The sequence below is a fragment of the Dipodomys merriami genome, unplaced genomic scaffold (genome assembly GCF_024711535.1).
Source record: "Dipodomys merriami isolate MVZ:Mamm:240054 unplaced genomic scaffold, mDipMer1.0.p SCAF_1, whole genome shotgun sequence".
In the NCBI taxonomy this organism is placed as follows: domain Eukaryota; kingdom Metazoa; phylum Chordata; class Mammalia; order Rodentia; family Heteromyidae; genus Dipodomys; species Dipodomys merriami.
In genome coordinates, this window is record NW_027202270.1 from 46,646,230 (window position 1) to 46,659,710 (window position 13,481).

Genomic DNA, 13,481 nt, shown 5'->3' on the forward strand with positions numbered 1-13,481 from the left:
CTTCCAGTTAACCTCTAGTGATACTAATTTATTTTGCCTGAAGAAAGTTATTTTATCCTTTCCATTGATAATTTCATACTGGAAGCCTAACTAAATTCCTTGAGCACAAAATAACCATCTACTCTACTGTGGAATAGTCATTCTTAGATTACTGCTATCACCACGCTTTTGCTTAATAAATCCTACACAATGACAGTAATGGCCCCAGCTAGCTAGGCCTATTCTTATCTCTGTCCATAAGGAGAAAGGAAACAAACAAACAGAAAAAAACACAAACAAACCTCTGTCCTGCCTTCCAGGGGACAGCAAAGCCTATAGCAGATAATCTGGAACTTGAAGTTCTCTGGAGCCACACCTGGAGCTATCATGGAGCATGAGGATCAAATCAGAATGTCCATTGCTCTGCTCTGCATCAAGGCATGTTCTAATTCTCTGGCCCCATCCCACACTAGACAAATCCAGGCTTCACCAGAGCAAAAAAGAGCTCCAGTGTCAAAAGTAGAAGTAGACTCTCTCCTCACTTCCCCTCACCCAAAGCTTTTTCTTCCCTTGACATGTATTTTTAAGCTATTGTTATTTTAAGAAAAAAAAATGGTTCACTTCATCATTGTTGTCAGGGCAAGCATTTTATTAAGGTGGTTGCTATATGTAAAAGCCATTAGCTCTCAGACTTTACCAAAACATACTTGAATAAAAATAATGCCTTGTGGCCGAATTTATTATGATAGTTTTCTAGGTGTCAGAGAGGTTCCTGGTGATGATTCTGCTAATGCAGAATGAATGTGCAGGTACAGATTTTGATACATGGATCAATACTTCATCTCTCATTACCTGAACTCTCTGGTGAGCTTCCAGTTTTCTCCTGCCTGGAGAAACAGAGCATGAATACTAATACAATCCAGCTTTCAGGCAGCAGCCAGGGAGGCCTGGAAACCAGTTTTGTCACAGCATATTAATGAGGAGCAATGTTTCTCATAATCAAGCTCTGCTCAAAACTCCTGAGAAAAAAAGTCTACACCTTCAGGGTACTGATAATGAACATATTTAAATGAGTGTTATTTTGGTAGCCTCTGAAATCTAAGTCCATTTTAAAAATGGAGTTTCTACAACATCTGTTAGTTATTAATGGGCTGAAAAGAGAAGATTCAGTGTGTTATAGCACCAAACCAGCAACCTTTGTAATAATTACAGAAGCAGAAGTACCATACAATAAGGCATCAGTTAATATTTCTACTTGAGAATAAAGTGCCCCAAGCAAAACTCACTCCACAAAAGAAAATCCATTCCAGTGTCATGAACTCAAGTAGTCTTTCTGTCTCCTTGCCTGGAGAAAGCCATCAATGAAATGTTATTTTCTCCAAACACAGCTAGGTACAATACAGAAATGACATAGAAAAAAGGCTTCTCCATGCTCTTTAGAGAAAATTTCAGACAACCAAAGTCAAAGCATTGCATCTCATTAAATGAGAAGATATGAGCCATTACCTCACTGCTGATGAGATCCCTTTATCATCTGAGAAAATTCTAATTTATCCCAAGCCATGAATAATTTCATCTAAAATACATTTCTCAACACACTAAGCTTTCCCAACCAGCTTCTTATTGTGAAGAGCCTATTAAGGGTTTGCTAATCACAGCATAGAAATTAAATACATATCATAGAAGAGAGAATAAAATTATGCTTGCTTAACATCAGCATATGTAAGATAAAATTTCTATACAGTCTGAAAATTAGAAGATGAATTCTGATGTAATGCAAACTTATGCTTCCATAATGTTTAATGCATACTTGTGAAATTAAGAAATTTGAGGGGATGGGTCGTGTTGGGAGAACGGGGGAGAATGATAAAGAAGTGACATCTATCAAGGTGTATTACAAATTGACCTATTGAATAGTAATTCCTTTGTACAACTATTGAAGATGATAGAATGACCAATAGACACATGAAGAAAATGCCCAGCATCTCTACCCATAAAGAAAATGCAAATCAAAATAATATTAAGATTCTCCCTGACCCAGTTAGGATGGCCATTATCAAGTAAACCAACAAATAGATGATGGCGGAGATGCCACACAAAAGGAACTCTACTACACTGTGGGTGGGAATGTAAGCTTGTTCAAATATTACAAACTGCAGTATGGAGGTTCCTCAAAAATCTAAACATAAGCCAGGCGTCGGTGGTCATACCTGTAATCCTAGCTACTCAGGAGGCTGAGATCTGAGGATCATGGTTCAAAGCCAGCCCGGGCAGGAAAGTCTGTGAGACTCGTATCTCCAATAAACCACTAGAAAATCGGAAGTGGCACTGTGGCTCAAGCAGTAGAGCGCTCACCTTGAGCTGAAGAGCTAAGGGACAGCACCCAGGCCCAGAGTTCAGGCCCCATGACCGATCAAAAAAAAAAAAGCTAAACATAAAACTACCATGTGACCGAGCAATCCCCCTCCTAGGCATTTATCTAACAGAACACAAACAAGGTTACAGTAAGTCCACCAGCACAACCATGTTCATTGCAACACCCTTCACTATGGACTCCGCACAGACACTCCTTGATGGACAAGTGCATCAAGAAAATGTGGTATATACACACAATGGAAATTTTCTCATCCATTAGAAATGGTGATATTGTACCATTTGTAGGGAAAAGAAAAAAATGGAAAAAAATGATATTAAATAAGCAAGCGAAACCCAGAGAAGCAAAGGTTGCATAGTTTCTTCATTTTTTGTTAGCTGGAATGTGCCTAAAAAGCTATAAGTAAACACATTTGGTGGTATGCAAGTGGTTATGGATGAATTAACTGATGTATAATACAAGATGAATTAGCTGAAATATAATAAACTCTGTGGAGAGCTCAAGTAGTACAACTTTTTAGAAAGATTAAGTCAGAGACCAACGAAGTAAAAATCAGGAGATGTGCAAGCGTGTCAAGATGGGTCCAAGGGGAGGGGGCGGATGAGTGCAGTGGGGAAGCAGGAGGAGCTGCAGTAGAAAATTCATTGTCCAGGGCTGGGAAGGTGGCTCAGTGGTAGAGCGCTTGCCTTGCATGCCTGAGGCCCTGGGTTCGATTCCCCAGCACCACATAAGCAAAAAGAAAAAAGCCGGAAGTGGCGCTGTGGCTCAAGTGATAGAGCACTAGCCTTGAGCTGAAGAGCTGAGGGACAGCGCCCAGGCCCAGAGTTCAGGCCCCACGACCGGACCAAAAAAAAAAGAAAAAAAGAAAATTCATTGTCTATGCCTGCCACAAAATTAAGAAAAGTAAGGGACTTGTGGGTTGAAGGGGAGTGAGAATGTTGAAGGGGGTAACACTGAGCTGAATGCATTGTATTTATAAACTGCTTTGTTAAATGGCAACTCCTTTGTACAACTATTTCAAGATAAGGAAATTTTTTTTTAAAAGCACAGAGCAACGAGAGTCTCTCAACCTAATGAATGTTATGCTTTCAGTTAGAGGCAGATAAAGCCAATATATACTTCATTTGGGCCTTCTGAATATAATCACTGTTTTACTCTAGCCATATAAATAAGTTATAAGAAACTTAGTTATTTTGGGGCTAGGGAGGTAGCCCAGTGGTAGACTGCTTAGCTAACAAAAGTGAGTTCCAGGTTTAAATCCTAGAACTGCAAAATGAAAATTTTGGAAGCCTTAGTTTTTGCTTATCAAAAACTATACCTTCCATTCTGATCAGCTCAGTATGGTTAGTAATGAAGGCTGGTGACAAGTAGGCCACAAACCTACCTTTGTTTAAAAAAAATAAATACCTGGTCGTGTCTCAGCCCTCTCACTGACTAGTTAGTTATGTGACCTTGTGCAGACTATTAAGCCTGTGTGGTCCCTGATTTCTTCATCTGGAAGAATGAGGACTTAAAATTACTCCACAGGAGAGATGAATGCAAAGTTGTAGACATACTGCCCAGTTCACAGTGAATGCTCAGCATAGTGAGCCTATCATTACTATGACTATGACTCTTATTACTAGCTGTGATTTAAAATTTCACCAACACTGTTCACCAAACCAACAGTGCCTCCACATTATCAAAACCATGAGAAAAATCCATTTTAAATTCCTATAGAGAATTAAGAATGTTGATTTCCTAACACAGACTATGCACATCTTCTATACAAGTAGAACTTGAGTCAGGTATGTGGGCACAGGCCTGTGATTTCTCACCAAGGAGACTGAGAAAGGAGGACCACAAGATCAAGGCCAGCCTGGGATACCGATGGGAAACTTAGCTCACAACAAACAAACAAACACCACTAGAAAAGGAAGAGTTTGGCTCTTACCAGACGCATACAGGAGACTACAAAAGCTCCCTAGAAAGTCTCTGGTGGGGTTGTTTCCAGGCAGGTGAGTAATATAATCATGTAACAGGAAACTTTCAGGGAAAAACACTAGGCAGCAAGAAGACCTAGATCATTTTAGAACAGACTTTTGCATCTTGTTGCCATTTAAGTGGAAGTCAATCTTTTTTATTTCCTCCTGTTCAAAATTATAGTGTACATTAGTGAACACTAGTGTACATTAGTCCACATGACTGGTTTTTAGAGGCAGCATAATTAAATCTCAGAGAGAGATTAAGAGAATGGGTTACTCATGAACCTGGTGATGACAAAAGATCAGATCTCAAACCCAGGTCTTTTGACTCCTTCCCCAGGACTGTCAATATGTCATGTGATGCTGACTTTCTCAGTGGCCTCCAAATGCTCTCTGTTGGTGGAATTCCAGCCACAAAGAAATAAAGAAAAAATTAAGTGAAAGGAATAAAGGGAATTAAAAAGTACATAAGAGGGCAGAGGCAGGGTTGCAGGGGAAAGGAAAAATGCAGTAAGAAGCAGCATAATTCCTAATGTTAATCTAGGTAATTTCCCCCCCAAATGTATGTTTACTTATTAGGAAGCATCAAGGTATGATTACAAGAGTGTTACTGTCTAGGAGGTGGCAGCAGGAATAGACGTAGGTATCCACACTTTTTTTTTTTTTTTTTTTTTGTCGGTTGTGGGACTTGAACTCTGGGCCTGGGCGCTGACCCTCAGCTCTTCAGCTCAAGGCGAGCGCTCTACCACTTGAGCTACAGCGCCACTTCCGGTTTTCTGGTGGTTTATTGGAGATAGGAGTCTCACGGTCTCTCCTGCCCGGGCTGGCTTTGAACCGTGATCCTCAGATCTCAGCCTCCTGAGTAGCTAGGATTACAGGCGTGAGCCACCAGCGCCCGGCTGGTATCCACACTTTTAAGCAGGCCTTCCTTTCAATAAGTAATAGTGTAATACCTTGTGTTTCCAAAGTCCAAATTCCAAAGTTCTATACACACAAGCTGAGAATTCAAGACAAGAATCATTTTGCATTTACAAGAAAAATGAGCAAGGACAATAAAATTTCAGAGAACAAAGCATATTTGTACCTGAATGTAAATACAGTGCAGAATAATTTGCAAAGTCAAGACTGAAAAGTCAAGCTTGACTTCTATCTAGATGTTCTCTTTACACCAATGTAACATAATTCTTAATAAGGAAAACTTTCTATTAAAAAGCAACAAATACTTAACGTGTTAGCTTGCTGAGACTTCTTTTCTTTTCTTTTTTTATTATTTTAAGTGGTTGTACAAAGGCGTTGCCATTTAACAAAGCAGTTTATGAATGCAATACATCTTGATCCATGTCACCCCTTTCAACATTCTCACCGATCCTGAAACTACCATCCCTTCTCTCATTCTTCTTAATTTTGTAGATTCTCTTCCTCGTCATTCAAAGTTTTTTTTTTTTTTTTTAATAAACTGATCTAGTGAGTCTACAGACAACCTTCTATTTTTGTTTTCAGCATGTGAGTTCACCCTTCTTTATCTTTCCCGAAATGAGAAGTTTGGGATAGTTGAGCTTCAGGGTGCTTCCCCAATGTTAGCATTCTGTCAAGTGTGCTTCTTGCAGAAATAGTGGATGGGCCATTTTTATAGGCAAGAGTAAAATTTAAGCCCTCTTGAATAAGAGACATAGTCGAAGGCGTTTCAAGATTTTTAAAAAAATGCCAGAGAACAAAATTTAGAGTGAATATACATTGTAAGGGCTGTATAAAGATTTCATTTATTCACCTTCAAATAGGAAAAACAAAGGCAGTCTGTTTCTATTTCAGAAAGATTCCAAGCTAACCAATGAGGGGGGGAAATGAAACCAAGGAATATGCTGTGGCTGTTTTTGGTGGCCTTGGAAGAGCATGCCGTATGCACCATGAGTGATAGGGCCTGGGCTCAAGGGCAATATGGGAGGCCCAGGGTTGTGGACAGAGGGCTCAGTCTGCAAAGGTTCTTTTGAACTTCGGATTTTCACCAGTGGTTAGTCACAAGTTGACAAAATGGGTGTCAGTCAGCACATTTTAAAAAAGATGATGAAGAGATCACAGTAGGTTATCAGAGCACATCATGGAAGACAGAAGTATAGAGAAGGTAGACTGTTCACTGAGATGTGGGCCATAGTCTCAGAGCTGTAGCTCTTTAAACCACAATTCTGCTAGCTCCACATGTAGCTTGCCACCAGGGAAACAAAAAGGCTGCCAGAGGGAGGCAGGACTTGTTCTTTTCTGCTTGGCTTCCAGTTCCTGCCACCCCTCCCCCTAGGAATGCCCTTTGACCCTGAAGCAGCAGCTAGTTCCAGCCTGTACTTTCCTCACATTTCCAGGGCCAGCGTTGCTGTGCCCCAAGGGGGACCAGGTGGTTGGCATTCTCTCTTCAGCAGTCCTACTGCACTCCACAACTCTTCTTTCCAGCTTCCTGACAACTCCAGTCTCTCCCTGTCATCCTTTGGACATCAGAATGGTAGTGTCTTTTTGCCATTACCACCTCCAAACACCTGAGCATAGAGCTAATGTAACAACTCGCCCCGAAATGGTTGTCACTGATCCACAATGACAAAGGAACTTATACCAAAGTGTAAGTTAATCACATCCACACACACTGGCTTATAGGTGGACTTCCTCAAACAGAAGTAGTGCCTTGATTCACTTGCAGGTGCAGGCTCTTTATCTGATGGCATAATGATAGCAGTGGACAGTTCCACTGTCTTGCTTTACACAGACTGTGACTTGTCCTGGGTAATGACTTGTTACATGATAGTAACTCTTAAAATACCTCTTATGATTTCTGTTACCTGTTGGGCCTCTAATACAGAAATTGGGTTTCAGTACATCTAGAGTAGTTTTTAATTTTTATTTATTTTTCTAAATTTTATTTTATTGTAAAGATGCTGTACATAGGAGTTACAGTTACATGAGTAAGGTAATGAGTACATTTCTTGTGGGGTATTATTACCCCCTCCTTTGTTTTTCTCCTACTATCCCTACCCTCCCTCACCTCTCCCACTTCTCCCCGCCCCAAGTTGTAAAGTTCATTTCCAACACAGTGTTTTGTGAGTATCATTGTTGCAATGAGTCATCTTGTAAATGGTATACATGCATTGTGAAAAATAGATTATGACATAAAAATTGACCATATGGTCAAAAGCTATGTACATATGACTATATAACCTGATGCTAAGCAAAATGAACCCAACAATAGGGGCATAAGAGGTTTTATCTTTGTTGCTGTCATTTTTAATGTACTTATAATGTACTATGTGAATTTTTTGTTTCTTTTGTATATTATTCCCCCATGGTATAACCCTGTTTTCACTGTATTTGATTCCAGTGCCCTGCATCTTGTATATACATTTTTCTAATTTGGAGAGGGGAAAGGAAATAACAAAATGCTGAAACCAGGATTCAGGTTGACCCACTGTAACAATGAGATATACAAGATACTATGTTGACAATGAACTCTACAACTTTGGGGCAGGGGGGAAGGAGCTGGGGAGTTGGGGAGGGAAGGGATGGTAGGGGAAAAACAAAGGAGAGGGTAATAATGCTCAATAGGAAATGTACTCCGTTCCTTACTCATGTAACCATAACCCCTTTGTACAGTATCTTTACAATAAAAAAATATTTTAAAAAGAAAGCTTATAGGCAGCAAAAAAAGTTTGGAAATAAATTGGCCTAACATGAAGATTATAAGAAAAACATTATACATCTATCTATATTTGCCTTCCTGTGGCAATACATTTACAAAGATAAATCAAGTAACTCATAAAAATATATTGTACTCGTCAGATACTATGTTGGAAATGAAGTTGGCATGAATAAACAATTTGGGGGAGTGGAGATTGGGGAGGAGAGTGTGGGAGGAAATGAGGGAGGGGGTAACTTAAAAAAGAAATGTACTCATTACTCTACCTATGCAACTGTAACCCTTCTGTATGTCACCTTTACAATAAAAATTAAATTAAAAAATAAAAATATCAAAAGAAATTATAATGTAAAAATTTAAGGTAAGTTAAATTGCTGTAATGACTGGATTAGATAACAAAAAAGGAAGCTATTTGGAAATCATTATAAGGAAAGAGTAGGGTGGCAAAGTGGAGAAAGCACTGGTATAAAAGTCAGTGTTATGTGCTTAATTAGCGTCTCTTCAGGTTGCCAGTTGGCCTTCAGCACACCACCTACCCTCTCTTGATTTCCTTAGTATGACATGGGATGGTTGTCCATACTGGCTTATGACGTTCTTTCCTGGTTATATATTTATTTCAGTCACATGGTTTCCCTGTACACGTTTCTATCTCATAAAGTGACTAAACTCAACTGAATGTATTTTAGACAGTATGTTGTTTTTAATGTACTACATGGGTTTTTGTTGTTGTTGTTGTTTCTTTTGTATGTTCTTCCCCCCTACAGTATATCCCCTGTTGTCACTGTACTTAATTTTGGTATCCTGCATCGTGTATATACAATTATCTAATTTGGGGAGGGGAAGGGGAATAACAAAACTTTGAAACAAGGACACAGGAGGACCCATTGCAACAGTGATACTCACAACACACTATGTTGGAAACAAACTTTACAACTTCTGGGAGGCGGGGACTGGAGGAGGAAAGGGATAGTAGGAGAAAAACAAAGGAGGGGATAACAATGTAACAATGCTCCTCAAGAAATGTACTCATCACCTTATTCATGTAACTAACGCCTCTGTACAACATCTTTACAATAAAATAAAATTTTAAAAAAGAATCTCTTAATGCAGGTGAATTCAACTGGGACAATGTCTTACTTTTTAATGCTTGTCTAAGTATTTGTTTTGTTTAAATTTAATTTTATTGTCAAGGTGATGTTTAGAGGGGTTAGTTACTTACATAAGGTAATGAATGGATTTCTTGTCAAACATTGTTACCTTTTCCTTTGGTTTTTCTCCCACTTTCCCTCCCCTCCCCCAAATCCTCCTCTCCTAGTTCTAAAGTTCATTTCCAACATACTGTCTTGTAAGTACTGCTGTTGTACTTGTTCACACTTTGTCCTTTTGTTATAACCAGAGCAATTGAAAAGAAACAAGTATCAAACTGATACAGTTTAAGGGTAAACAATTCCGAGGCAAACTTTTCCATTGACAAGCCCTCTTGGTGCCTTTATGGTCCACTGAAGACTGGCAGACAAAAGCTATTGTTAAACCTTTTTGTTTAAGTTTAGGGACAGAATTAGCTAGAGCTGTGTGGACATGCTTCCTGTTCTGCTGAATGACAGCCACCCTTTCTGGGTGAGACCTCCAGGAAAGCCTATCCAGCAAATGTGGAAGAAAGGGTAAATCCATGTTCCTGAGTCTCACCCTCTTCCTCTTCTCACCAGAACCAGGCCTGGACTCAAAGCCTTGACCTTAGTTAGCAAGTCCATATTTTCATAAAGCAAAAGTTTTCCCCAAAAAACATGCTATCCAAAATGATTTCCTTTGTCCTCTTCTGAGGTAGTAAAGATGGAAACACAAACATCTCACAGCCGTTCTTCTTTTGCCCCTGGATAAGCAAGTTTACAAATGAGAGCACGAGGCTTCTAAACTAAGCAGTTTCTACCATGCTTATTTACCTGGGCTGAATGTTTCTTCATACTTAAGTGTGAAGTTTGTTCATAGAAATCCATTAAATTGGCCTCTAGGCCATGTGCTCTTATTAAGTGAAATAAATACATCGTTACCAAAGGAACACACATAAGTAAAAAGCGTATTTCCTCTAGGAAGCTACAATAATGAGAAACAACTACTATTAATAAGAGAAATTACCATAGGCAGATAACATCTGATGAATAAAGACTTTAAAAATAGAAACATATTTGAGATGTTTATGGCAATATTTACAAGATTGATGAGTGAGGCATGCTACTTTGCACATGCTCTATTTTAGAAATGTCCTTGTAACAAAGATAATATTGATATTGGAGGTTATTTCTAGTAAATACTTTTAAAGATAATATTCGATTTTATACAAAGTTAACATTGTAATGATATGTGCATAACTACGAGAGCAAAAGTCTTCCTGAATCTTGAGTTTAAGCAGCCTAACATTAAAAGTACAAGCAAGCACTGAATCACAGGAGGAAGACTATGAGAGTCATAACCAATTCCTTTCAGAATTGAAGGAGTCTCATTCATGCAGGAATGCATAGTGGGAAGAAATGAGACACAGTTACGAAAGGAACTGAATTGTCCAATAGCATGTGGTATTGCTCTGTCATTTCTACTGGTTAAGAGACAATGTTACTACCCATATCACAGCAATTGGTGTTTGTAAGTTGTGTGATAAGGAAACTAACTTCTCCCATAATGCTAGTGGGACTATATACAGTTCCTATGCGGAAGTAGTAAAGAAGCAGCTACAATGGATATAGGACTTAGCAACACTTTATATGGAAAAATTTTCCAAAGTATTTCTAGCATATGCCTAAAAACAATTTATGATAAAGCAGTAACAGCAAAAGATTGTCTATAAATCAAATACAAATACACAAATGATTCTCAGGAAACTTGTTTCAATTGCTTATAATATACTTTCATATAGAAATGGAATATATTTTATAGATATGTAAAATAATATAAAATAATTTGACAGATCCTACCTTTTTCAGGAACCGGACTGCGTAGGAAAATATATAGACATAAAATGAAAATCTCCACCTGTAGAAGGTTAAAAAAAATTAAGAGATTCAGCTTATAGTTTTCACAGCATATTCTGAAATATTATTTTGGGGGAGAAAGCTCATTGAAGGTATCTTCTCCTTAAACCAGAATTATACTTGACAAGTAGCTGGGCACACATACTTGTTTGTGTGTATGGCTTTTGGCATATATTTAAAATATAAATATTAGACATTTTTCAACAAGTTTCTGAATTTTCCCTTTTGTTCTTTTCTTTATCTAACATGTAAACTTTCTCTTCTCAATCACTCATGAAGCAATATGAATGTATTAGAGTTATTGGTATTAGTGACTTAACTGAAGTTTGTTGTTTGTTTGAAAATTATAAGCTTCAATATTTTAAAATTTGGTAAAATTGTTTTTTTCAAAAATTTTAGTGGCTGTTGCTATGGAGACTCATGCAACTATAAGGAATGTCAAATTATTAGCTATAGAAAACCAATCTTATGCCATTCTAAAATGTAGGTCTCGTTGGTAGACTCAGTCTTTTAATGAGGTAAGTGTTTTAAGTATTTTTTTATTTCAGAGAACTGAAATGTTTAAAATATTTTAAAATATAAGGGATATAAGTTTATGTATATATTTTATTACTGGGAAGTATTTTACCCTAGTGCTCAGTTACTAGTTTACATTCTTGAGCTTTTTAAAAATATGAACAGATTAAAACTGGCTGGGTGTCACTAAAAAAGATTCCTGAGGTTTTGCTGTCAGGGGGACGTGGATTATAAATCATAGGTGAACCCAGAAGAAACGATCTAGCACATTTAGGACCAGAAGAAGATGCTTTCAAGCCATGTAAAAATTCCTCAGATTATGCTGTCAGTGGGACTTGGTTTATAAATCATAGATAAACACAGGAGAAATTCCTTAGCCCATTTAGGACCAGAAGAAAGTGCTTGCAAGCCCCGTAAGAAGTGGGGTGCTGGTGGATCATGTGTATAATCCTAGCTACTGAAGAGGCTGGGATCTGAGGATAGAAGTTGGAAGCCAGCCCAGACAGACCAATCCTAGAAACTCTTATCTCCAAATAATCACCAAAATGCCAGAAGTAGAGCTGTGGCTCAAATGGTAAAACACTAGCTTTGAGGGGAAAAGCTAAGAGATACTAGTCAGGCCCTAAATTCAAGGCTCAGTACCAACACACACACACACACACACACACACACACACACACACACACACACACACACACACACACACACACACACACACATACACACACAGAGTTTCGCTGAGGTAACAGTGAATCAATGAATGGTGATTTTATTAGATGTTCCAAATTATATACAGAACCACCTAAAGGCAATAACAGTTATACTCAGGAAAAAGGAAGCCATGTGGACACCTCTACAGTATATACAAGCACACTTAGATTTTGACACAAAGGTCTGTTCTTGGGTGCAGCTACTCAACATTCTAGAATTCAAGTCAGAATTAACTTTAGAGAACTTTTAACTTCAAGGTGGAAAACACTGGACTAAGTATACATAATACCTGAATTTGAGAATTTGACAGGAGAAATAGAAACAAGAGTGTTTCAACAAAACTCCCAAACAATGTAAAAAAGCAAAGACTCTGAAGCCTCACACATAAGTGGGAGTGTAAACTTGTCCAAACACTCTGGAAAGCAGTATGGAAGTGACGCCAAAAAATGAAACATGGAACTACCCTATGACCTAGCAATTCTATTTGGCATTTGTCTGAATGATTACAAACTGGAATATATTAATGTCACCAGCACAACCATGTTTACTACAAAACTGTTCACCATAGCCAAGGAATCAGCCCAGATACCCCTTAATGGATGAATGGATCAAGAAACTGTGGTATATGTGCACAAAGGAATTGTATGCATCCATGAGAAAGCATGATATTGAATCATTTGCAAAGACATGAAAGGATCTATTAAGAATTATGTTAAGTAAAGTTAGTCAGGCCCAGAGAAACAAATATTGCATGTTTTCTCTGATACCTGGTAGCTAGAATTATACTATAAACATGTAAGTAAATATATTGAGTGGTATTCATGTATATGCAGATGTAGTAACTGAAATGCAGTAGATTCAGGGAAGAATTCAGTGTAAGTCCTTAGAAAGGCTAAAATCACAGTTCAACAAAATAAACACCAGGAAAGGGATACTTGAAATGGGAGGGATGGTGTCAATGGGAGGGAGGTAGAAAAATGAAGAGAAGAAGGGGGAAGAATGCAGTCAAACTTCTACATATATCTTACAAAATTAAGAAAAATGAGGGAAGGCGTGGGTTGGAAGGGATGGGTGAGGATGGTGAACGGGTGACATGGATCAAGATGCATTGCGCTTATAAACTGCTCTGTTGAACGGCAACTCCTGTGTACAACTACTTAAACACAACAAAATAAAATCAATAAGACAACTTTAATAATCCCTATCTCTTGGTGGTTGTGGGTGAGTGTCTGTGTATTTATTTC

At 38.2% G+C, this 13,481-nt stretch overlaps 1 protein-coding gene across 2 annotated transcripts in view; it reads right to left on the reverse strand.

Annotated features, from left to right (window-relative positions):
* The window catches only part of Cers6 (ceramide synthase 6), a 288,857-nt gene that overhangs the window by 126,114 nt on the left and 149,262 nt on the right, over positions 1 to 13,481 (reverse strand). For both annotated transcript variants that reach the window (XM_070021551.1, XM_070021561.1), the window contains exon 4: positions 10,954 to 11,011. In XM_070021551.1, coding sequence (XP_069877652.1) covers positions 10,954 to 11,011 — 58 coding nt within the window. The remainder of the gene's footprint in view (positions 1 to 10,953; positions 11,012 to 13,481) is intronic.